This window comes from Lycorma delicatula, chromosome 8 (assembly GCF_047948215.1).
Source record: "Lycorma delicatula isolate Av1 chromosome 8, ASM4794821v1, whole genome shotgun sequence".
Taxonomy (NCBI): domain Eukaryota; kingdom Metazoa; phylum Arthropoda; class Insecta; order Hemiptera; family Fulgoridae; genus Lycorma; species Lycorma delicatula.
In genome coordinates, this window is record NC_134462.1 from 70904095 (window position 1) to 70930946 (window position 26852).

The following is a 26852-nucleotide window of genomic DNA, read 5'->3' on the forward strand; positions in this document are numbered from 1 at the left end:
TTCCAATTTGGAACATAATTCATCATCATCATCATTCGCACACTTTAGCATTTCTGCTACTACACAATCCTTACCACAAATTTTGTTATTGTTTAAAGATTTAATGATCTCTTTAATGGTTTTTTTAAACCTGGAGGTTGTGAATTTTTGGTTGTTTTTTTTTATATTTTTAATAAAATTAAAAGTTTCTTTGGGATCCAGGCAATGTAATAAGTTTTCAAAATAACTGGCTAGTCTTCTTAAATTTTCATCCTTGTTTATTATTAATTTTCCTTCTTCATTTTTAAAGTTTGTGCAGATCGGGTCAAAAGTGGAAAGTTTAAACTTAAAGACTTGGTAAAATTCTCTAATGTTATTTTTTGTAAATTAATTATATTTCTTTATTGGATACTTTTTATATTTAATATTGCCAAATATTTACTCCTGACAGTATTTCATGTGTTTGTATCTCAAATAATTAATATGGAGTTTAATCATATTTATTTTTTATTTTATAATTATGTATTTTGTAATGGTGCTCTCATTAAGGTTTCTATTGATTCATTGAAGCAAGTTCTGGGGCAGTTCATTTTTATCTGTCTAGTAGCATATACATCCGTTACAGATGTGTTCTATATAATGTTATATTCTGATCTGAATAAAAGATTTACAAATGTTGATATAATAATTTATACTGTAGGAAATAATTTGCTCTGATCTTGTCCATGAAGATAAGATATTAATTTAAAGTTTAAACTTTTTTAACAACCAACTAAACCAAATTGCATAATAAAATTTTTTTTTAAATTTTACGTCAAAATGTTTTCTGTCATCTAACAAACATCCTTGATGATCGGTACTGTTGTCTTCACAGTGGTGTCATCTGATGTTACTGTTGACTTTCTTTTTCTTTTAAATTAAAGTAGACATGCATTAATGAGTTGAGGTCAATTTGTCAACCGGATTAGATGTGTTTTTGAGCTCCGTTGGAAAGTGTTTTTGGGTTGGTTTTCCTGAGTTGTTGTAATATTGAGTAATGCTACGATCATTTGATTATACAGGCTTAAGTGAATTTGTCTATTTTATTGGATGGACATTCCGTTTTATTAGGAATATTATATAATCATTGTTAGGTTAGGTGTGTTTAAGCTAGGCTTATACTATAAAGGCGAGGAGTTGTGTATATGAGAGTCGTTTATATATATATTTTTTATATATATATATATATATATATAAAAAATAAATAAATTAATTAAAAAATAATAAATATAAATAAAATGGAAGAAAAAAAATAGGATTGTCTTAATTGAAAGATCGTCGTTGCTTTGTTGGAATTTCACATCCTGGTTCGTTTGTGGTGTTTTTTGAGTAGTGTGTTTTATTTCATTTGAAGGAATAAGATTATTAGATTATTCAGTTGTGATTCTTTCGTGTGTTATAATTTTACTTGACTATATAGCAACTGTATTATCAAATATGGATTATATGTTCTCACTGATGTATCGTGTTAGGTTAGATTAGTTATTCTATTTGATTAATGTACTGATCATTTGATCTTACATGCTTTGTGTTAATTTACCGATGCTTTGTCTGTGTTCATGGATGTAATCTTTTTTGCTGGGTATATTATATTAGTATTTTTAGATAAATTGTGTAGGTTAGGTTTATATTGTAAGGGTGAAGACTCGTGTTTTATTTCCTTTGAGGTAATAAGTGTAATGTATAAGGATGGTTTTTGCCATGTTGCCATATTTTCGTGGCATGATCACCACGTTCTTCGTAGTGTATTATCCCGGGTTTTTGCATAAGAAATATGATAACTAGGTTGTAAGAAAGTTTTTTGCCTTATTTCACGTCGTGTTCGCCTTTCTGCCCAGGTTAATGGTAAGATCATTGCACGCCTTGCTGGCAGGTTGGGTCATGCGTATCGCTTTCATTATGTTTCGCGACAGGTTATAAGTGTATTATGTTGGTCTGGAGCATTCAAGACGTATTGTTGGTACGAGTGAGCTCATAAGGGGACCTACACGTCTTGAAGTTACGCCTTCGGGTGATCCCGGGATGCATAGAGTTAGTCCAAAGGGAGGTGATTTTAGTCTGTAGTCTGTTGGTGGCGTACCAGCAGGAGTCCGACACTAAGTTTGTAAATGCATTTAGTTCCACCTCCAACCAAAAAAAAAATAATGCATTAATAATGTGATGAAATGATTAAAAAAGTGTCATTAGAAAAGTTTAAACTTAAAATTCATAAATAATATTGACAATAAAATAATATTATATACCACATGATAAACTTAATGGCAAACTGTGTATGAGTAAAGAAAACTTGAGAGCTTGACTCATAACTGTAAACAAGCTTTTCTCACTGAATGCTCTGTGCATAAAATTGTATTACCATTTACTTTAAACATAAAATTAATAGTATTCGTTGATTTCAGAAATCGAATGACTAATTTTTTAAGTTTCTTTTTTTGACAGTTTTTTATTTGTATACCTTTTTCTAATAATGTGACGGCAGTTGAAAATTTTTATACAAATTTAGTCGCAGTTCATTTAGTCAAGTTATTTAAACAGAACATTTCCATTTGTTAGCTTTTTCCTCAAAATGCACAACTACTGTTTTATGCAATACAAAACAGTTTTGCCTTAAATCACTGACCATTAAATTTCTTTGATTTTTTCTCAAGATTCTTTTTATGAACATAAGAATTTTCTCACATTATAAAAATATAGTAAAGGAAGTTTTATGTCCTTTAATATATTGTAATGTGGTTCATATTTTTTGATGTCTGTTTTAAAATTTTTTATTTTAAGTTCATGTAATGCTGTAATATGATCATGAAGATCAGGATACCATTTTAGGTATTAGCTCATGGTATGAGATACTGCTTCCACTGGTATCACTAGTATTGGTATGCATGATAACTATTTCATTAGCTATAATAAATAACAATTAAACTTATACTTAATCTGTCAATTAAAGGCTTAGTAACCAGTGTAAAACGTTAACTTTTGAGAAAATTTAAGCAATAAATAAGAAAAGATATGAGACAACTTACGGTTCTGCTAATGGCAAATTGAGTGTAATACTAGCTTCAGTTGTAGCTCCATATTTAAGATAACCAAAAAATCCAACACCTGCATACAGTAGAACTACAAAGAACATTCCTGTATTAAGAACACCGGGGCAACCGACAAAGTGTGTAGGAGTTTTCATATTATTTTCAAGTGGCATCACCTGTGAACATACCAGACTAAAATGCTCAAATCAAACCATACTGTCTTATTGCTGTTGATCTTAATAATGGTCTTTAAATAACTTTTATGTTATTGAATAATAAGACTGTTACTCTCTTAACAATTTATTCTTCAGTCATACACAAAATAATAAACAGTGAGCAAATTGTAAGATAATTTGTATTACGAGATTTGACAACTCTATTGGCAAGAAATCGGATAATGTGTTGTTTAATGAATAATGTACCTTTGCCTAGACATTCTGCTACTGACATGGGAACATGACCTATGGATGTGGCTGGCCAGTTGTTACCCTCCACTCATATCCAACTAATTACCCGCAGTTCCCCACCACATTCACAGCTCTTCCTCAGTCCATGCAGCAATATTCCAGTTTATATTCAAGTGACCCTCATATTTATTTATTTTATTTGTATTTGATTATTTATTATTTAAAACAAATAGTCTAATACATAGTATAATGGACTTAAACAATATTTCTTGGTAAATTATATTTACTAATTTATTTATTATAAATAAAATTTTATAATTCATAGTTTAATATTCCACCGATCTTCATGGTGGAGTGGTAGCAACTTGGCCTTTCATCCAGAGGTCCTGTATTTGAATCTTGGTCAGGCATCACATATTTTCAAATACTATAAAATTTCTTTATCATATTCAGTGCACAAGCTTTCAAGCTTATGTGGTGAAATTATCAAGCAAAATATCAAAAAAGTCAAAAATCTCAATTTGACAGCCCTATAATTGTTACAGGTGATACATTTTTACTCTCACCAGGTAATGTTTGAAATTTACTACCCAGACAAAATTGAATTGCCTTAAAAGAAAATTTGCTTCTGATACAATATTATAAATGAAAAACAAGTATGTTTAATTTATATTCCTGTATTACAAATTTTTTTATATTTCCAAAAAAGAGGTCTGTTTTGTAGTTTATTTATTATCTTCACACAATTAATATTCTATTATTTCATGAAGTTATATTTTAGACTATTAATATGGAATTAAACACTTTAATTTTTAGTGGATTTCCAAACAATTTGGAAGTCTCTACTGCACCCAGTCTTGTTATATACAAATGTATGTACTTATAAAATCTTTTCGTCTGCTCTGCTGAACACAAATGTTAACCGATTTTGACAAAACTTAATGGGGTGATGTAAACCTGTATTGGGGCTAGAGCTACTGTATATATAACCCGATTAATTTCCAAGTGAATCGGGTCACAGGAACTGGAGTTGGAGACAAAAAACTGGGTTTTGGGGTACATTTTCAGCTTTTTTTGTTCTACTGAGCACAATTTTTAACCGAATTTGATGAAACTTGGTTGGATAATGTAAACTTAGCAAAAATAGAACCATAATGATTTTCAAGCAAATGGTTCCACAGGAACCAGAGTTAAGAGGCAAAAAACTGGGTTTTCGGGGTAAGTTTTCAAGGTTAAATAAAATCAGAAACCCTTCCTTCTGATACGCTTACTGCGACAGAGTTTTTTTTTATAAGTATTTGTAATGTCACTCTCATCACTTATTTTACCGTAGTTTTCAACGATCCATCCAGGCTGGAAGGTTGTCCTTTTTTTATACTTAGAATAGCGTATCTACTCATTCCTGATGTGATCTTTATAATATATTATGTAACAGTCAGTTAAAAGAAGCTATTTATAAGCAGAAGTTTCTTTTAAACATTAATTTTGTAGAAGGTTTTCTTAATATGAATTGTAGATTACAGATTATACTAATAATAGGAATAACAAGAATAAATCTGACAGTTTTCTTCTTACTTTTTTTTTATTATCTTTTTAAGTAGGGATACTGAATATTACTTAATAATACAGCAATAATGTTTTTGATTATGTCATTTTGTATGTTTTTTAAAAATAATATTAATTACATGCAATCTTAAAATTAATTAATAACAACAAGAAATGAAACTCACCACCCCAATTCCCTCGAGTGCAAATATAGCTGTTCCAAAAAACAGGGGAAGTTGATGAATAGAAGAAAACTGCGGTTGTGAACTTACTGGTGGGAGGTCATCAAAGATGTAATAAAATGTGATGCCCATTCCCGTTCCAATAAGTACATTAGCAACCATAGAAAAAGGTGCCAGATATTTTAAGTTTCTAACTAAATTTACAGCAATAAGTAGTGGTAAAAGTGCAATCATGTAGAATCTTATATCCCAATCTACACCTGCTTTAGTATCAACAACCTGAAAAAAAATTCAATGTCAGTGTAATTATATATTGACTATTATATTGTTTAATGTAAAAAAAAAATATAATAAACTTTTATATAAAAATATAATATAACCAAGATTTTTTTTCATATCATAATATCAGTTTAAATAGTTGATCATGTTAAATTAAAAGTGGTGCACCTTGAGTTACGGCATAATTTTTTTGACATCAATTCTTGTGACATTAGTGACTAATGATGTCAATATCATGCGATAAGTACACCTACAGTTCTTAACATTGATGATGTATAGGAACCAATTGATGGAGTTTGACTTTGGCTGTTTTCATTTTACCTTACTTCACACACTGAAATATCCAACCAAGATGCTACTCCTTGTGAGATATTCCATATGGTGCAGAAACATCTGGTTGATATTTACCATCTTATTCTGGACTCTCGAAAAATGATACCTATTCCTCGATTAGTATTTCACATTTTCATTTTACCATTCAACTGCACAATCTTAGAGCCCAAATAAATATTACACAATGCTCTCTATATATGGGAGTCATCCGTAAATTACAAAACCCAGTATGTATGGGAGCAACTGAGCAAAATTTTACAATGAATTAAGAGAAGAACAGATGTAAAATTTGATTATGTGCTTTGAAAATAATTATTTAAGCAATTATAAATGCACACTTTAATGAAATAAGCTTATTTCTATTACCTAATAAATAAATATATCTCCAAGATTTATTTGTAAATATTGCCCATTTAATAACGTATTTACATAAGCCAAAAATTTCTCGTAAATATATAAACGGAACTGGAAATGGAAAATTTATTTTGAGTTACAGCTGGCAAAATATTTCACCTTGATTTTTGCTGCAAGAATAAAATGAAATAATTCTATAAATCTTGGAACCAAAATTAAAGGGTAATATTTGGTGATTTTATGTTTTTTGATCAGAAAAATTGAATAAAAATCAAAATATAAATCATATCAGGAAATGTATATTAATTTTTTTTTCTATTTCAGATACAAACCTCGGACTGCAAAAATTAGCAACCAGCAATTTAATTGCCATGCTTGAAATAAAAATTGTTATTTTTAACTGAATACAGTTTGTTATATACCATATTTGTTATTTATAAATGGATGCAATTTCATTTCAAAATGTAAGTATATTTTTCAAAGAAAAATATCACCACTATTTTTTTTTTTCTAAATATTTCTTTTAAGGAAATGTTGAACAATGTATTATGTTATTTTTATTAACCAATTCATATTTTATAACAATAGAAAATTAACAAAAAAAGAAAAATGTAAAAGATTATTTTAAAATTAAATAGTACTAATAAAAAAAATCATGTTATGCAAAAATCAAGAATTCAAGGTTGTAAATAAAAAAAATTAAAAAATGTGTTATTGTTATGCAAAACATCATAAGCAAGTGATTCAACGTTTATAAAAAGCAAGGATCTCTTTTTTATTTTAAAAATGTAACATAATTTTCTTTATTGGTAGAATTAATAAAAGTATGAATTTAATGAAATAATTTTTTATATTGTATTTTATATAAGTATTAACACCACACACACACACACACACACACACACACACACACACACACACACACACACACACATACACACACACACACACACACACACACACAGAGAGAGAGAGTCTAGTTTATATCTGATTATCATGTATTTATTGCTTATTTTTTCTTTTATATATTTCTCCTTTCTATAGTATATTATTTTGAGATTTGTTTTTAATTTAATACATATTATGTTACATGTTCCAATAAAGCAAAGTTTCTACCAAAATTGCTTACCATGAAAAAGAGAAAAGATTAAGAGCAAGTACATGATAATTAGTTTTTATAAATAAATATATGCTGACATATATACAAGGTGTGGGTATTAAATAACGAGACTAATGCTGTAAAATATTTTATTTTTAATTTATACATATTTAGTTATTATCCCCTTCAATATGCACCCCTCATCTATCCCTACAACGCTCTATGCTAATTTTCCATTGTTTAAAACAGTGCTGGAAGCTTTCTTCTGTGAGCTCTTTCATGATGCGTGCTGCTTTTTCTTTCACAGCTTCAATGGTCTGAAACCTTGTTCCTTTTAATGCAAATTTGGCCTTGGGGAACAGATAAAAATCACATGTCATGTCAGGCGAATAAGCAGGATTGTATAACACATGAATGTTATACTTGGCTAGAAATGTTTTGACAGACAATGCAGTATGAGCTGGTGCATTGTCCTGATGAAGAACCCATGACTAGTTCTTCCACAATTTAGGTTGTTTTTTCTTATTTTTTCACGGAGTTGAGCAAGGACCTTGAATAAAGACAAGAATAGTTAACCAACAGTCAGATTAAATCAGATTACCAATTTTTTCAATATTTTTATCCGTTTTTGACATGTAATGGCGACCTGGGTGAACATCATTTTCAGTGTCTTCTCAGCCATCTTGGAAACACTTAAACCACTCAAAAACTTGTGTACGTGATAAACATTCATTGCCATATACTTTTTTTTTTATAAAAGGTAAGTTTCAGTAGCAGTTTTTCCAAGTTTCATATGAAATTTCATGACAATTCTTTGCTCTAATAAAACACTTATCATTTTTTTGGCAAAACAAAAAACAGATGTTATCCAAACAAAGGCCATGGCCGTACTAATATGTCTACAGAAACTGGAGTGGCAACAAACGAAAGAGAAGGCGTCACACTACACAGATGTCAGTCATACAAATTTGGTGCATGCGCAGTCCTTGCGTAGCAGGATTAGTCTCGTTATTTAATAGCCACACCTCATGTATATATATATATATTGATTATATTTATATGTTGACCATTATTGTCATTTGCTTGCTTTATTACTGCTCTATTCTTGTATCCTTTCCTTTTAGTTATCAAAATAAATTTAAATAAAATGAAACATCTCCCATCTACATCAAATCAGACAACAGAATTGTTTTTGGATAGTACCACAATACTTGGGCTTCAAGAAAAGACCTTGTTATTCTTTCATTGCCATTTTTAATAAATTAACAAACAATTTATAAGATTTCCTCTCTAATTTATTTTAAGTAAAATAAAAATATTTTCTTTCACCGAACTAGCATAACTTTCTTAAATAAAACTTATTTAAAAAGAGATATTTTCTACAGTCTTATTTCACTCGTTTCAATATACTCAAATAATTTCCATTAGTCCTTCCTAAATTTTGTTATGCACTTATTTTATTTTTTCACTATCTTACCACATTTGGTTTATTATTTTATATATTTTGTGGTTTTTATAACAAGTACTTGTGTTTTTTTTTTTTTTTAATTAATTTTGTATTTTTATGCTTCTCTGAGGTTTTATTACAGTTTAGAGATTGAATGCAGAATATTGATGATATATTGGTGATTCATTCATCAGTTTTAAAAGTTAGCATTAATATTTTTTATTTTTTTTAATTAAAAAAAAGATTAAAAGATTAGTTCCAAACAGCAGAAACTTAAGACCACTTACTTGTTTCACATTCTTTGCGACAAAAACAATATAAACACAACAACAGCCTAGAAGATCAAGGACTAGAAATGTATTTATCATCCCTCTGTAACAAAAAATAATAAAACCATTACAAAATTATTTATTGTCAATAAAGATGATAAATTTAAGACCTCAGAGTAACCTTGATAAATAATATTTTATTGAGTTCTATTGCTTGAAATCATAATCTAAAAAAAAACTTTTTTTAATACTTAAAAAAAATATTTAATATTTATCCTGCTAGTAGAACTTGTTTGAAGAGAGCTGTCTTTTCTCTATAAACTAACAACTTTTAGCATTAAAATTTATCATAAATTAAATAGTCTCTCTAATCTATCTTTTGATTTAGTTATCTAATAGTTTTGAAAATAAGTTTTTTCAAAATGCATTACATAAAGTCATAACAATTAGCTTGTTTTAGATAAGATTTATTTTAAGTACTAACATGAAGTATAGAAAACAATGTTAAGCAATTTAAATACAGATTTAGAAAAAAATGTCTACCAAAGAATTTCAAAAGTTGTGACTGCCCATAAAAGAGTGAGGATAGTTTTTCTTCAATAAATTTGAACTGTACAATCATTAGTAGTCGTAATGAAAAGCCGAAGTTGTCATGGGCTAAACATTATAATCAGGAGTAAAAATGTAGACTTTAATTTCATGTATTCTTAACTTTACTTTAATGTTCAATATTCTTAAGTTAATTTTTCAATTAGTCATACTTATTGTCAGTGAATGTAAATTTTAAGTGATTTTATCATATGGAAGTAAAACTTACTATACTCCCTTCAGCCAATAAACCTAAAGAGTCCCTCTATTAAATTCATATCATAATTTTAATAAATTGTAATTCAGGATTCTTCATGCCATAATTGTATTCATAGCAAGTCTTTAGCATTTTTGACAAATTCATTGACAGTTTACAGAAAATAATGATATAAAAAGTAGCTGAAAGACTTAAAATTTATAAATCTCTATAAATTTTAATAGCAAGTACTGACTCTAGGAATGAATTTTCACCTGTATTTGATAAGTACAACCCTTACGTAAAACTCTCAGAAAATAAATTACATTACAATTATAATTTATAATATATATATATTATGCATATCATAGAAATTAACTTATATGAAAATATCTAATGAAAAAATTAACCATAAACCATTAAACAAATTCCAATAATAATAAAATATGTAGGGACTATCATTCAATCATTATTTTATAAGAATGTCTTTATAAATATAATCAAAGTAAATCATTTGTAAATTTTATAAATTATCTGTCAATAATAGAATCTGAATAAAAAAAAAACAAAATATTTTTTTTCATCAGTTTATATACTAGTATATATATTTATAAAAAAAAATAATAAATGATAAAATGAAGGACTGTGATAGTATTTTCCACTGTACTAATATTATTAACATAATAAGTTTGAACATTAATAATGTAATATAAAATAACATACAAAAAGAAACCCACCTGGCATATCCTGCAAATTTTCTTGTTGCAGGAGGACCAGCCAAGAAGGCAACTTCAGCAACATCAGCAAAACCAAGAGATGGAATTTTCATTCTCCTTAACAAAATATGAGCACATTTTACCTGGATAAAAATAATAAAACAGGTAAATAAGAATATTCATTTATTTTTCTTAAATAAATAATTTTTAATTTATAAATTTTATAAAAACAAAAAAAAACTCACCAAATCCACTAATCTGAGAATTTTAATTAATGTTTTATCTTACAATTTAGAGCTTAAGGTATTTCAAAATGTTTTAAATCTAGTCCTGTCAAATGTCTTTTCAAAAATGACATTTAATGTATTTATAGTAACTACTGAAATTAAAAATATTTTTTTTTAACATAGCAAAAATTTGTTTGTTGAAACAATGTGTTTACATATTTCATAAAAGAAAGGGATAAATTAATTTGTTGATTTGCATTATCTATTCCAGTATTTCTGAAGGTTATGAAGCATATAAAGCACCTGAAGTTTGACAGATACTAGTCACAGTCATTTTTTCTGATATTAATAATGTAATTATACAGCCTTACGTGAACAAACTAATTTACACTTGTAGAGGTGAGTATCACCTTTATTCTAATGGAATTAACTTGTTTATTAAACTGCACATTTAGGACAGTAAAGACAATAGGAAACCACTTCACTCCTTACTATCATGGTTCTAAGACTGCCAGGTGAAGCTGTGTATTCTTGAGAATGTTACATAATTTCCAGAAATCACTTGTCATTTATATCTGGTTGCCTACGTTATGGTTGTAGCATCTAACATATTAACGATTAGAACATGTATAAGTTAAAGAATTTATGTTAGGTGTATGATTTAATTTTTGTTAAGTTATGGTAAGTTAAGCTTTTGATTCATCCTATACGCAGTACTGAGCCCCAGAAGATGATAATAAAAAGAAAAACCATAGAATGTTGCAACATTTCATCTTAATTGTATGAAATTAATATTTATTAATTGTTTTTATAAAATATTAGAACTTATTTAGTATAATTATATATAGAGTTATAATATATTCCAAGATGATTCGTATTGATTAGTTAACGTTTTATTATTTTTAATGTTAAACTAAAACTTCCTGGGCAAAATCTTTTTTGTATGCTGATTATTGTAAGAATTCTCAGCAAATGAATGTACATTCATCCCTCCTTACCATAAGTTTATTAACAAATCTGTAATCAGACAACCAGAAGACGAAAAATCAAGTATGCATTCCTTTATAGGAAGAAAATTATTGTCTCTTTCATATATATTTATTGTTTTACAATTGTGAATTACACTGTCAAAATTATAAAGCAGTGTAACATTTCATTCATTTTTGACAATATAAAATTAGTATAATTTTTTAGTAAATAAAACTAAAGATCTATGAATTTAATTTGTAAGCACATTCCAAAGCATTTAAAAAAATTTAAATTCAGTTAGTTGTAAATTGAAGTGATAATATTGTATAGCAGAAAAGTTTACACCAAGAGAAAAGTGAAATGGAGAAAAATTGGAACTGCAAAAACAAAACTGATATGATCAAAGAATAAGAAATTATTAGAACTTAGGGATTTTTGGAACAAATGAAATGAAGAACTGTGAAAAATGGGGCAAAAGTTAGTCTAAAGTAAAGAGGGACAAATGAATATTAATCAACTTGAATTTAATCTTTATAAGTTAGATAAAAGTTGAGATACAAAATTAGTTGATGTCTATTCACATAATTCTGATTCTTTTTTAATTAGCGTTATTTTACAAAGCTAATAATCTGCTAAAGTTATACTTAATTTAATAATAAATAAAAATCATTTACTTACAAGTATATGAATGCAATATGTGCAAGCAAATCCAATAATAAATGTTGCAACTAAACCAAAAAGTAATCCTGAATTATAAAATGCAAGTGGCATAGCAAGAATTCCAGTTCCTAAACTTCCTTTCAGTAGATGAATTAGTGTTTCCAAGTCTCTGAAAACAAGGAATTATAAATTAATTGTTAAATAATTTATATTTTTTGGGTAAAGTAAAAAAAAAATTAACATTATGTAATAACATTGGCAACAACAACTTAAAATTAAGAAATTCCATTCCTGTGAGTAAAATCCTACGTAAACGTATATCTAAAAAATAAAAACACCTTAATGACTGTATTAACAGTGAATCTCAGATCCTAGGCAAAACAAAAAAAATATCCTATTCAGCTGATTATCCTTTCTCATCATCCAGCTCTTTTCTTCATTCTTGACCTTGTTTTCCCATTATCTGTTCTGTAAGTGGAGATCTGATCCTGCTAGATTTTTCATACTGAGGATGTTACTGTAAGAGCCAGAAAATGACAATATCTGGTATCTTGGTTTCATGTTCAGTAGCTGCACAATGAACCTAAGAGCTTAAGTGCTTGTCGGAAGAACCTGGGATATCTCTTATCTCTCAAGGAGGAAACAGATATAGCTATTAAAAAATATGGGTCAAGTGGAAATTAAAATAAAATGAGTTCTTTAAAAAAGGGCTACTTAGATAAATTACCATAATAAATATGCCTAAAATTTGTTCAGGGTTTACTGTAAGTTAAGACATTTATAATTTGGCTACTTCTAATTTTTTATAATTAGAACAAGACATGATATAGGTTTCTTTACAAGAAAAATGAAGTTAGTCGTAATTTAATGACTAAATTTAAACGTGTGTCACAGATAATTAATTACATACTGGCACGAAGTTAGCTGGCTACACAGACAGGCTTGTTTACATAATATGTACACAAATGTATAACAGCCTTTTTTATATATTCAAAAGTTTGTTTGTATAGAATATTGACACCTTATACATTATTACATTTTTCATTTTTAAATTGTTCTAATACTGAACACACATCTATGTACTTCAAGTTAAACATTGGTAATATTTTCATATCCAGTATGACAGTTAATAATCATACACTAATAAAAAGAATTTGTATATCACATGTTTGTAACTCGTTTGAAGCGTAAATATGGTTTAGAGACTGCAGTACTTAGTATTTGTTTACATATTATTTGAGTCTCATACTTTTATTGACATATTGTTAAAAAAAGTGTAACAATTTGTATCTGTTTATTCAGTAATAGAAATATGATAATGCTATCATTGATCTCGTCATTGTAATATAATTATTATTTATATTTAAATCTATGGTGTTTGAATTCTGTGTACAAAAAAAAATTAAAAAAGTTTTTAATCAAAATTCTGAAGAAAAAATGAGATCAAACTTGTCTGAATGTTATCAATTTTCTTGAATTTTTTTAAAGATATTGGAAAACAATGATATAGATAAATGGTGTCTTTGCAAAATAATTAATGTATGAATATAAAAAATTAACATTAAAATAATCGTATTACATATATTGTCATTTGTATGAGTGGTCATTCATATGTATTGTAAAATATTTTCAAATTATTATGTAATACCCTGCAAAGAGGTTCTATCAACTCTTTTTACCATAATACCAAATGCTTTTTCAACATTTTTACTGTAAGTAAATAAAACATCTATTGTACTTTCTGTTATTCACACTTAAATCCACTATGTGCAGTTACACATCTCATTTCTTAGGAGTCTGAAAGTCTCACATACAATATTTGGTCTGGCTGCTTAAGTGTTGGGCTATAAAAGCTCAGGATAAGGAATTTAATGGTGCTTTTTCCACCAAAGTTAATTCTGAAATTTTTTAGATAGTGTGGATTATCTAAAACATTTCCAGAATCTAAATCTACTAGTTTTCAGAAAGCAATAAAACTCCTGAAGTCTTAAACATGTAGGATTCATATAATACTATTATTAAAAAAGCAAGATAAGGAAAAATAGATCACATCATTGTCAGTGATATTGTTTGAAAGAATATCACTAAGATAAAATAAAATCAGTTAATTTTTATCAATAAAGTATTCTCCATCCTATTATTCAAAAGTAACAGAATTTGGCATTTAAAAAACTTGCTGTTTTTTGCACCCACAATATTTAGATTTTTATTTGCAGTGTTTTTTGAAAGACAATTTATTTAAATAACTGTTATATACTTAATAGTTTAAAAATAAACATTCAAAATTATATTTCCATCAGTTTGGAAGCGACTGTTAATTTTACATGTGTGGGTTCATATGTATAACCCAATCAAATAAATTAAAAATTGCCTAATTCTATTAATGTATAGTTAATGGTAAAAAAAAGAAAAACAGCCTGTAGGGGGAATCTGTAGCAAAAAAAATTTAAAAACACATTTAGAATAATGTTTTATGTTGTATGTATTATGTTTTTAAAAACAGTTTGTATACTAACTTTTTTAAATTTTTATACATTTTTGGTGACTAAATAAAAAAAAAGAAAAGAAGTTCTTTTATTCACTGATTTTCTACTTTATGACATGAAAAATTATTTTCATTTTTTTAAAAATCTGAACAGAGAATTTGTTTTATAATTTCTTTTGTCACTTTTCCTGATCACTTCTTGTGACCTTTTTCTTAAAATTAAAATAAATTTTTAAATATCCAAATCAGGATTTATGAATTTTTATGTTGGAACTGAAAAATAAAAAAAAACAAAGATACTTAAAAAGGCCTTCTATTCAGTCCTTTTACAGGAAAAATAAATAGTCACTGCTAAACCCACAGATGGATCTACCACTTTAATAAGCATGTGATTTGGAGACTATCATCCTACTTTATATTTATAACAACGGTAAATTGCAACCATCAAAAATGTATTGAATTGCTTTTTAACAAATTCCTAACTGTTAATACTATTTTATAGTACTTACATTCATAATAAAATAATTAAATTAAAAATAATTAAGTTATGATGTTATCTGATGACATACGTGGTCGGGTGTTGAAGGTTCCGGTGGGCAAATGGGTTGTAACCTTCTCCTTCTTCAATATCTTTACTACCGGTACCAGCCGGGACTAGAGGTAATGTGGATCCATTTGTTTGTTTAAGAGGAACTCCGTTTGATTCGCATTTGTACCTAAAAACAAAAAATAAAAATAAATGTGTCAATAATGCAACAAAAAATTATCTTCTATTTATTTATTTTTTTAATCATATAATGGATTAATTAATTATTTAAATTTACTTCACATTATACTAAATAAAATTAATTTATGTGGTTAACACTTTCATAAAAATGTGACATTTCCTAATCGGATTAAATTAACAGTATGATTTTATACTTACTCTATTTTATGATTTTCATGAATAAATGTGTAAAAATAAAACCTGACCAAATTAATTTATATAAACGGATATGTAACAAAATAAAATGTAAACCAAAAAATAATAGTGAACTGTTTGATAACTTAATAGAAATAGAAATATAAAACAAAATCCAAATAGACCTGTATAAGGTTTTTTGGGGAGAAGGGAATGTGGGTGAATGATAGTAATTTTAAAAGTTTCTATTAGAATCAAAAAATTGTGGTAAAATATGTGAAATATTATCTTCCCATATGATAAATGAACAAACAGCTAAAAAAAAAAATGCTAATAATAAGGTTTTAGTAACAAACAACATATGTTTTCTGGTAAAAAAGAGAAATTTGGAAAAAAGACTCCATTAGAGCTCAGTTAAACTAAAATTAAAATAAACAAACAAAATATGCTCTCATTATTATGATTTATTTATATGACTTTCTAATAATATAGCAGGAACAAATCAATTAGTTTTATGGTTTGAAATCTTTTTTACTACCTTGTACAAAGTAAGAATTGTTGCAAAAAATATTTTCAGATTTCATTGGAAATATCCATTTTGATCATCCCTGAATCCATTTAGTTTTGGCGTAGTGTCTGCACGTACGTACGTATCTTTGTGTACACGTTCTCTAGTTTTTAAATTTTCTCTCTCTTTATATTCATCATCCTTTCTTAATCTTTTTATTCTTTCCTTGGTCTTAATGTTTTCCTCCTCTTTATATTTATAATCTTCTCTTAATGTTTTTATTCTTCCCTTGTTCTTAACATATTCTTCTTCTTCTTCATATTCATCTTTTTGTCATTTTTTATATATATTTCTTCATGTTATCTTTATTTTTCCTGTATGATTGTTTATTTTTCAATTTTGATAATTCATTAAATAATCCAATAACAAAAACTGAATATTTTACACCGTAAGGTCGAAATTAACATTTGTAACCAGTATACAGGATTTAACTCATGAAGATATGATAATACTAATCCAGTAATACGAGTAATAAAGGACTTTTACTCTATCGTAATATTTCATGTAAGATTGTCGGATTAATCTCATCTTATATATACATAACAAGACAATTTTATATATATAATTATATATATATATATATATATATATATAAATTAATGTTTGTTTCTTTGTCCCATATGCATTCCTATACTAATCATTCGATTGTAATGAAACTTTGGTGAGTTGTGTGCATGCCTGCAAAGGTTTCTGAATTAGTTTGGACCCGTTGGTGCTGGTGGTCGAGATATTTTGAAAAATTGTATTTATGGTCTGATTTGCCTATTATTCAGAATATATATTAGTTACATGAAAAGAAATATTTTTTCAAAAAACAGAGCCACGAGGTGACGCTGGTATTGAGATATTTAGAAAAATTGTATTTATGGTCCAATCTGGCTCATATTCAGAATACACATCAGTTATGTGAAAAGAGTAATTTTTGCAAAAACTATACCCATTAGGTGGCACTGGTGTCAAGATATTTATGAAACAAACAAATGTACAAACAGACCTTCTATATATATATATATATATAAAAAAAAGGTAATGTTCATATGTATGTCCGCTATAGACTAAAAAATACTGGACCGATTTACGCATGGGAAAAAGAGATATAGGGGAAAGGAAACATGCAAATGGGAAAAAAGAAATTGGGGAAATGTTGGTAAAGTGGAAAGGGAAAAGGGTTAAAAGGGGAAAATGGATAAAGTGAAAGGTTAAATTTTATGAATTCTGTAATGTTTTTTAATGCTTTATCAAATTTTCAATTGTGTTCATTTAATCTATATATATATATATATATATACATACTCAAATCTAGCAATAGCAAAGCATTACCAGGTCAGCTAGTAATTTTATAAATATTTGATGTTAATAAAAATAAGTATTTTAGCAATTGTGTAACTGTCCAGTTTATTAAAGATTGGAGGATTGTATCTCACTTTCAGATGAAATAGGTTTAAATGAACTGCAGCAAAAAATATGTATATGTAATTTAATAGGCGTACAAGGAAGTCATGTAGTGTCCACATCAGATTTTTTCTTTTTATTATTATTTTAATTGTAATTCTGTGAACAGTTAATGAAATTAAAAAAACAAAACAGAATTGTCTATTGTAATTAATTGTAGAAAGTTTAGCCAATGCCAGAAATAAATTTACTGTACTAACAATATGATAATCACTGTACCAAATCCAGGGATGACAGACATAACTGGCTGATGGCTGTCAAAAAAATACTTCTACAACATTCTAATGTTTTTTTTTTTTATATATTTTATTTGTGTTTTTCTAATTTTTTTGATGTATGTATAAAATAGATGTAGATAAAAGTTAATTTACAAAGTAGTAACTAGAAACAGCGGCTAACTTAGTAAGTGAAGCTAACAGTTGGAACTTTTCCCAACAGCTGTTCTGAGCGTCATTTTGAAATAGAGAATTTTATTAAGTCATTATATCTATATTTTTCACCTAACAAGAAGAAATAGCTTCACTAAAATATTTCATAAAAATTGATAAGTGCATTTAGTTGTTGTATCTCTATTATAAATTTACAAATAAACAAAGTATTAAAAGTTTGAAGTAAAGCAGGACCTCCCGTCAGACAGTCAAGAAAGTTTGATAATCTATTGTGTTAAATTAGCATTATCAAGAATAATCTTTCTTCATTTAGTTTCAAAAAGCTAATCATGCCTGATATGTTGTTGGTTAAACATACAACAATATGAGATGGTTTTTTATTGAATAAATTATTAAATATATGCACTTATATATTATAATAAATTGTTAAGAAGCAGCCACAACAAAGGATGTGGGCTAGAGATAGTTTATTGATAAGCTGGGACTCAATAATATTACTCCTTAATGCCTGTTTTTATGATTTGGTTATAATTATTCATCTTATTTTTTTGAATTTTGGTCTTCAGTTTTTTTTTTGTTTTTTTTTTTTATTATTAAATTAGCATATCAAGTTGGAATATTGGGGTAGTTTCATCTTTATTTTTTGTAATTTTGTTGAATTTGTTTTTATTTACTTTCAATTTAACTGTACTTTATTAGTTTTATTCTTAAAACAGTGACACGGGTACTCATTGAGGTTATTGATGTCATTAAAGCTTAGGTTAAGATATTATGGTATAGATTACAATAGAGATTTTAGGTTGCCATTAACCTCATTTTTACAGTTTAGCACCCACTGTTATTGTCAGTATTTTAACATTATAATTTTTAATAAAAGTCAAAACACAAGGCCACACATGTGTGCAAATATATATTATATATTAAATAGATATATTTCACTATACTGTATTTATTTTATACAGTATGTTTCTTTCTGTTATTACATAATATATATTTATTTTATTAATTATTTTTATTTTTTATAATTTATTATCAAAGTTATTTTTTTTTTTGTTAAAAACATAATGTAGTTTACTTTCTTTTTTTTTAATTTGCTACTAACTAATTAATAATTAACAGAGTATAATTACTTTGAATTGAATTACCCAGCTTTGCTAATCTTTAATTATATGATTAAATAAATAGATCTTATTGACATTTATTAGCTAGTAGCTGATTGTTTTGTTTTAAAATAAATTAATCAGCAAAACACTATATAATAATAATAATAATAATAATAATAATAATAATAATAATAATAATAATAAATAATGTTACCATCTAGATTATAACATTAGTATGTAACAGAGGGAATAGTTTACATTATTAAAACTATAACTTTCCAGTATCAGAATTTAGTTACCTACTGTAATCTAAAATTGTCTTTTATTTAGAAATGTTTACCAATCTGGTGTTTATTTTTTATAACTTATAAATATTCTTTGCAGTGAATAGATATGCATGTAATCTTTACAATTAACCTCTTACCTATATTTTAAAACCTTTTTAATAATAGTTAAATAATATTCTACAAGTAAATAATAGTATGGGAACATGCAAATTTACTGCAATTACAACTTAATTCATTACTTACTAAGAAGATGGATGGCATACGGTTTTTTTCTTAAAAAAAAAAATTAATAACTAATTCATCCAATTGCATTTGTAATTAATTGTTGTGTTTTCATAATTACAAATCATTAACTAGCGCATGTTTATTCAGTAATAATCTTTATATCTCATCTTTCACTTAAAATGATTTTACTTAGCATGTTTTCTTAATTTACAAAATTAATAAATTTCAATATTTTTTTAAAGAAGTGAATAACACTTTACATAACCAGTGTGTAAAATGACATACCAACATCAGGCAGTTTTTTACGTCCTTGTACGAAATAAAATAAATATTGTAATTGCAAGACATTTCAGATTTCAACGGAAATATCCATTTTGACCATCCCTGAATCCATTTTGACTAGTTTCAGTGTGACGTCTGCACGTATACGTAGATACATATCTCGCATAACACAAAAACGATTAACTGTAGAATGTTGAAATTTTGGATTTAGGACTGTTGTAACATCCAGTTATGCATCTCTCCTATTGATTGCAATCAACTGAACCAAAAGTGTCCAATAAAAGCCCAAAATCCACAACAATTTGAATTTCGGACTTTTTTATAACTGCAGTAATAAGTCCTAATTGAGAACTTTTCAGTGATATATCATAAGTGGTACTTATTTTAATTGGTTCCAGAGTTACAGTCAAATAAAATTTTAATTATTAAAATATTTGAATCTTACAAGGGAAAGGCACATCAGTTCGAATCTAACTTCATATACATATTTTTAAAAAAAATTGTTGTTTTATTTAAGTATATTGATTACTAATAATTAACCTCTGATTGTGAAAAAAAGTTTTAACAATAAATAATAATTCAGTAACAGTACAGTTATTAGTGAAATAAAGTTTTATGTACTTTTCATTTTAATTCAAAAAAATTTATAATCGGAGGTTAACAAATAATTATTAATAAATCAATATATTTAAATTAAAAAAAAAAAGAGTTGAAAAACATATATGTATGTGAAGTTGGATTCGAACTGATGTGTGCATAGTTATGGATCAGACGACACGTTCTCACTTGCACCACATATCTACTTGAGCAACTTAATATTTCAACTAAGATTGTTGAATTAATAACTGTATATATATATTTGACATTAATAAAAATGAATATTTTAGCAATTGTGTAATTGTCCACCTATTAAAGAAGTGGAGGATCGTATCTCACTTTCAAATGAAATAAGTATAAATGAAGTGCAGCAAAAAATGTGTAAATGTAATTTAATAGGCATACAAGGAAGTCATGTAGTGTCCACATCAGATTTTTTTTCTTGAAGAGGTCATAGTTTCCAACAATAACTATTTTATTTAGCAAGCCCAAATAAAAATACTTTATTTCAAAGCCACTTCTTGAAAACTAATAGAGACCTACTTTATCCATCAGTAAAAAGATACTGCAAATAAAATACTAATTTCTGAAACATGGTACCACTGATATGTTAAATAAATAGATTGGCAATTAATATAATCCACCTTACCAGCATGTTGATATGTACTCTAGATCTTTCAGCTTACTTGGAAGCAATCATCAGGAGTTAAAAGTAATACATTTAAGTCAAAAGTTTAAAAAAATCAGTTAAAATTAAAAAATAAATAAATATTGGTTTACTAATAGGACTGGAACAGTCATGACTGTTTTTTTAAATTTTAACTATGATTTTTTAAACTTTTGATTTTAAATGTATTAATTTTAACTTTGATGACTGCTTCCAAGTAAGCTTAAAGATCTAGAGTACATATCAATGTGCTGATAAGGTAGATTATATTAATTGTTAATTTATTCAAATAAAATTCTCTTAGCTTAAAGTTTTGTAGTTGCTTTTAGATAATACCTTAGACCATAATTTGGTAATAAGTGACTTGAGTTTTTTTAAAATGGAAATATGTTTTTGCATCCTAATGCGACATCTCTTCTGCAACCTATTGTTCTTGAAGTCTTATTATAATTTTTAAGGCCAACTATCTTAAAATCATTTTTCATGAAGTAAAAGAAAACAGTTATAACCCCATTTTAGTAATTGAATTCTGGAACAGATTACATAAAAGATATAGCTGAAAATATTCAAGAGTTATAAGAGCAAAAGACATCTAGCAGTATGAGCTATATAGAAAAAAATGTTTGCCTAATTGTGCAAATGATTTTGTTGGCTTTAATCAGCGGTTATGATAACTTGATGTAAATTAGGCTTTAATAAAATAGACAAAGCAAATGTACTAGAGTTACTGAACTTTAACATGAACTTATTTAACATTAATTACTATCAAGTATATGAACAATAGACAAAACAAGTCTATGACAGTAAAGATCAACATTCTTCTTAACAGGTGGAAGAATTGGTGCAATAACTTATCAACTTCAAATTTAAATCTTGAAAGAAATATGAAAGTTAATTGAATGGTTAATAATATTTTAAGTATAGTTACAAGGAAATCCATGAAAATAGCAGACAACAGAAGAGAGTTAAACTGTATTAAACAAATAATTACTGTGCATATGATTGTATACACACACATAAAACTAATGTGTGTGTGAGGAGAGAGAGAGAGAGAGAAAGAGAGAGAGAAAGAAGTGTCTTATATATGTCTCAAACCACCTTTATATGTAACAAAAATAGCAGTAATTATAAACGCAAATGAATGAGTTGTCATAATTTTTTTTTTTAAATAAAAAAACTACAGGGCATTCGTCTTCCTATTAAATATTGAATTAAGTTATGCTGTAATTATAGTAGATTTCTATGTTCAGACTTGTATTATTTACTTGAAAATAAGTTTTAAAATTTAGTTGTTGCAAAGAATACATAAATATGTGTTCATTGTAAAGAATATTTGTAAGGTATAAATAATAAATTATAAAATATTGTCTGCCATATTGTGTTTTTTATAATAAGAATGTAAATCAACAGAATGGATTGACTTACTTTTTTCATCTTTTATAAACCACATAGGATCACTTTATTTAGTCAGTCCATTATCCAGGTTTCTTCAAAGGGACTGTTGGGTCCTTATGATCCTCTCAGTACTTTTTCATACATTCCAATCTCCGTGCCATTTCTGGTGTTAAAAATGTTTGTCTTGTGAGTGTCTTGTCCTTGATTTTTTTCATTTAAGTTTATCTTGTCTGTAGCGTCTTCTGGTCCAAGGCCAATTTCCTTCAGATCCTGTCTTATTTCTTTGATCCATTTGCATCCTGTCTTGGTGCTTTTCGAGTCGAGATTATAATGTACCAGCTGTTTCAGAAGTTTCGAATCTTGCAACTTCATGATGTGTCTAAAGAATCGTAGTGTCGTAGTCTTACATATGGTATCAATGATGGGTTCTAGCTACTTGTACTCGACTTTGTTGAGCACAAGCCAACACTGCCTGTCTTTCTGGTACTTTGTGTTGACGCAGGTTCTTCCAATTTTTCTGGAGTCAGTTGGTCTTTGATTGTTGTGGAAGAGTGTTTCTGCGGCATATGTGGCTTCCAGTATTATAACTGTTGTAGTGTCTTATTTTTGCATTTATGGGTAGACTTTTTTACTATAGATGTACCAGATTAATTCGTGTGTATAGCTGTTTTGTTCTTGTTTGAATTGAGGTTTTTTTTGTTTAGGTTGTTATTATTTCTCTGAAGTATTTAAATTGATATTTTTGAGACCAATTTTATTTGCATTGTTTTGAAGTTCAATATCTGTGTTTTAGCTTTGTCGAAATCATTTGCTACCAGTGTCAAGTTGTCAGTGAAATCAAGGCAGTTTGTTTTGATTTTTGGCATGGTTTTATTTTAGGGCAGCATTTTTTAAGTCATTACCTTATTACTATTTCCAGAGCGCAGTTGAATAGAAGCAGCAAGAGCCCATCACCTTGGTGTAATCCTGTTTTGATCACAAATGGTTCCAAAAGATCATATCTGTATTTCACTTTTGACTTAGTGTTTGTGAGAATCAGTTTTATCCTGTTTATTATTTTGGGAAGTAGTCTGAAGTATTTTAGAATTTTTAGTAGGGATTCTCTGTTGATGCAGTTATATGCTTTCTTGAAGTCTACAAATGTTACCACATGTCTCTGCTTCTTTTTCTGTTGTAATCCATTATTAGCTTGAGACTCAATGGTCTGGTCTGGGCAGCTCCTCCAGGATCTGAAACCTCCCTGATATTCTCCAGTTCTTTCTCAAGTTGTAAACCAATCCTGTTGAGGATGATTCCGGAAAGAATTTTGTATGTTGTGTCTAGGAGTGAGATTCCCCTGTAGTTGTTAGGGTCTGTTTTGTCCACTTTTTTGTGCAGCAGGTGGATGATGGCTGTCATCCAGTGTTCTGGTAGTTTTTCGTGATCCAGATGTTGACAAGCTGTTGAAGAGTGATTTTTGCTGGTCTTCCTGAATATTTCCAGATCACTACAAAAGTGTGATCTTCTCCTGCCACTTTGTGATTCTTGATCTCACCCACTGCTTGGTAGACTTCTTTTATTGTGGAAGAAATGATGTTTTCCAGAGGTGTTGTTATTGGGTGCTGGTATTGAAGTTTTGGAGTTCTGTTGCAGTTCTTTGCAAAGGGTTTATTTTTGTTTTAGTTTTAAGGGCTTGGTTTTGTTGCTTCCTTTGGGGAGTGAATTTATTTTAATTTTGCCTACATTGCGATCTGGGCCTTTGTCTACTCCTCAAAGGACCTTTACACTGTAGATCTCTTTGTAGTGTTTGTCCATGAAGATATGATCTGGTTGCCATTCTCCTTTAGAGTATTCAGGGTGTTTCCAGGTTTTGAGTTTTTGAGGTTTCCTTTTGAAATTTGTGGATTTGAAGATTAGGTTGTGGTTTCTGCAGAGATCAATAAGTCTCTGTCCGTTTTCGTTTGTTCTCTTTTGGGTGGACCATTTTCTGATGATGTCACTTTCTCTGCCTAGTTGAGTGTTGAAATCTCAAATTAGTTGTTTAATATGATTTTTGGGGATGTTATTTATGGTCTGGTCAAGTAGGTCCCAGAACTTTTCTGCTTCTTTACAGTCTTTTGGAGATTTGTTTTTATTATTAGTGGGAGCATGGGTGTTTATTATGGTGTAGACTTTAAAATTATTTTAGGGTGAATCCTGAGATTTTTGGGGATTGAGAATTGAATTCTTGTATGAAGTTTATTATTTTGAGACTGATCAAAAAGCCTGTTCCAAACTGTGCGACACTTTTCATCATTCTCTTCCCAGACCTTTGTAGAGCCTATATTTTGAAATTCCATGGCATCCTTGTCAGTGTTTATTACTTTCTGCAGTCCTATGATGAGAATTTTATGTTTGTCCATTAGGTAAGTCATTTTGTTTAGTTTACTAATCTGACATTGTAAGTTTACATTGTGTGTGGAAATGTAGGTGATTTGCTTCAGTTTCATATTGGATTTTGCATTTTTCTTGTTCGTGTATGCATGTTTGTCCAATCGCATGCTGTCTTCTAAGTGGTAGCCCAGTGTACCTGAGTGCTGTCTTCTTTGAACTCTGGTGTTTCTTGGTTCAGTCGGTGGAATATTCCTTAAAAGACCTTTTACATGGTTGACTGTCAGCGAATCACCTGTGGTGGTTCCTAGGTTCTACGATACAACTCTAGATGTGATCTAGTGTGGTGATAGTGGGGTATGACTTGATGTTAGATGAAATTGTAAAGTTTCAGTTAGATTCACTTCGCTGGACAAATTTCTCCTATTTATCCAAGATATATCTTGGCGCACCTTGTGGGTGCTAGATCTGACCTCTATTAAAATTGTTATTTTGGAGAAAAATTAAAAAGTCTGGTCTTAAACATTACATCCAGAGCTATTTTAATTAAATATGATCAATTTTTCTTTGTTTTTTTCTTTTTATGATAAATTATATTTTTAAATTAGTTAATGCTTTCTACTAAATTAGTAATTAAATAGTCATTTTTTACATTTATAAATTTTAAAATAGTAGCCATCTTAACTTTTTATCCCACAAAAATTCAAGAACTACTAGCATTAATAAGTGTTTTTTTAGCTAAATTTTAAAGCATTTTATTGAGAACAAAATGACAACCTTGTGTTTTTCAAATCAGACAGAATACTCTAGTTAAAATGGTTAAGTCTGTGTTCAAAGTTATAAAGTAATCTCATAAAATATTAATGATATAATTTTTAAATATTTAAAAATAGTTACTACATATTTATTTTTAATTTATTAGTAATTTTATTTTCATATACATGTTATAATGATTAAAGTAATGGAATTTTTTGTTGAAGTTTATGTCATTAACACACAGTGTGCAAAGATTAAACTTTTAATTTTTTACTTTTATATTACTGAAAAGAGCATCCTTATTCTCTGTATTATTAAAAAATAAACTTTAAATTTTTAACATTGTAAGAAATAATTGAAATTGTTTAGAAGTATTTTGAAAAATAATATTAAAAATTCTGTAGTTAAATATATATTAAAAATAACTGTAGTGTGATGTATTATGTAACTAATTACACAGCTTATGGAATAAAGAGGGTCATGACTCAATGGAATGAAGATGAAGTATACCAGTAATTGTGGAATTGTTTAGTAAATTTTTCTACTAGACATTTTGATTAAAAGTATTTATCAAAAAATGTCTTTACCCAAAAATTACAAAATAAGATTTTTTTTTTTAAATTTCTAAATAATTAACTGTCCTCTTAATTAACCCAATTGAATATTTTATATTCTAATATTTTTAAGGTATGATGAGAATGAAATTTAACAAAATATAAAATTTTACTTTAAAAGCAGACTTTTCTTATTAATTCCTGAAATCTTCAATTTATGATTTAATGACCGTAAATATATGTATACATTACTAAATAAGGAAGTTATAAACAGTAGGTAAACCCATAAACATTCAGTATAAAAATAAGTAGTCGCCTTCAGGTATGAAAGTATAATATAAAACTGGTTTTCCTTGTATTCTTGTGTAACACAATGCAATAACTAAATAAACCTGCATCAGTTTTTGTTCTGACTAGATGAAATTATTCATCAATTTTTTATTTATTTATATTTTAATATTAACAATTCCGTCATTCCACTGACCTCTATGGCAAGCAGTAGCAGCATCTCTGCCTTTCATCTGGAAGGT

The 26852-nt window shown here is 27.8% G+C and overlaps 1 protein-coding gene across 2 annotated transcripts in view; it reads right to left on the bottom strand.

Annotated features, from left to right (window-relative positions):
- Positions 1 to 26852, bottom strand: part of LOC142328617 (proton-coupled amino acid transporter-like protein pathetic) — a 242538-nt gene that overhangs the window by 12187 nt on the left and 203499 nt on the right. For both annotated transcript variants that reach the window (XM_075372440.1, XM_075372441.1), the window contains exons 3-8: positions 15367 to 15513; positions 12331 to 12481; positions 10478 to 10599; positions 8975 to 9059; positions 5179 to 5454; positions 3039 to 3217 (exon numbers count right to left, since the gene is read on the bottom strand). In XM_075372440.1, coding sequence (XP_075228555.1) covers positions 3039 to 3217; positions 5179 to 5454; positions 8975 to 9059; positions 10478 to 10599; positions 12331 to 12481; positions 15367 to 15513 — 960 coding nt within the window. The remainder of the gene's footprint in view (positions 1 to 3038; positions 3218 to 5178; positions 5455 to 8974; positions 9060 to 10477; positions 10600 to 12330; positions 12482 to 15366; positions 15514 to 26852) is intronic.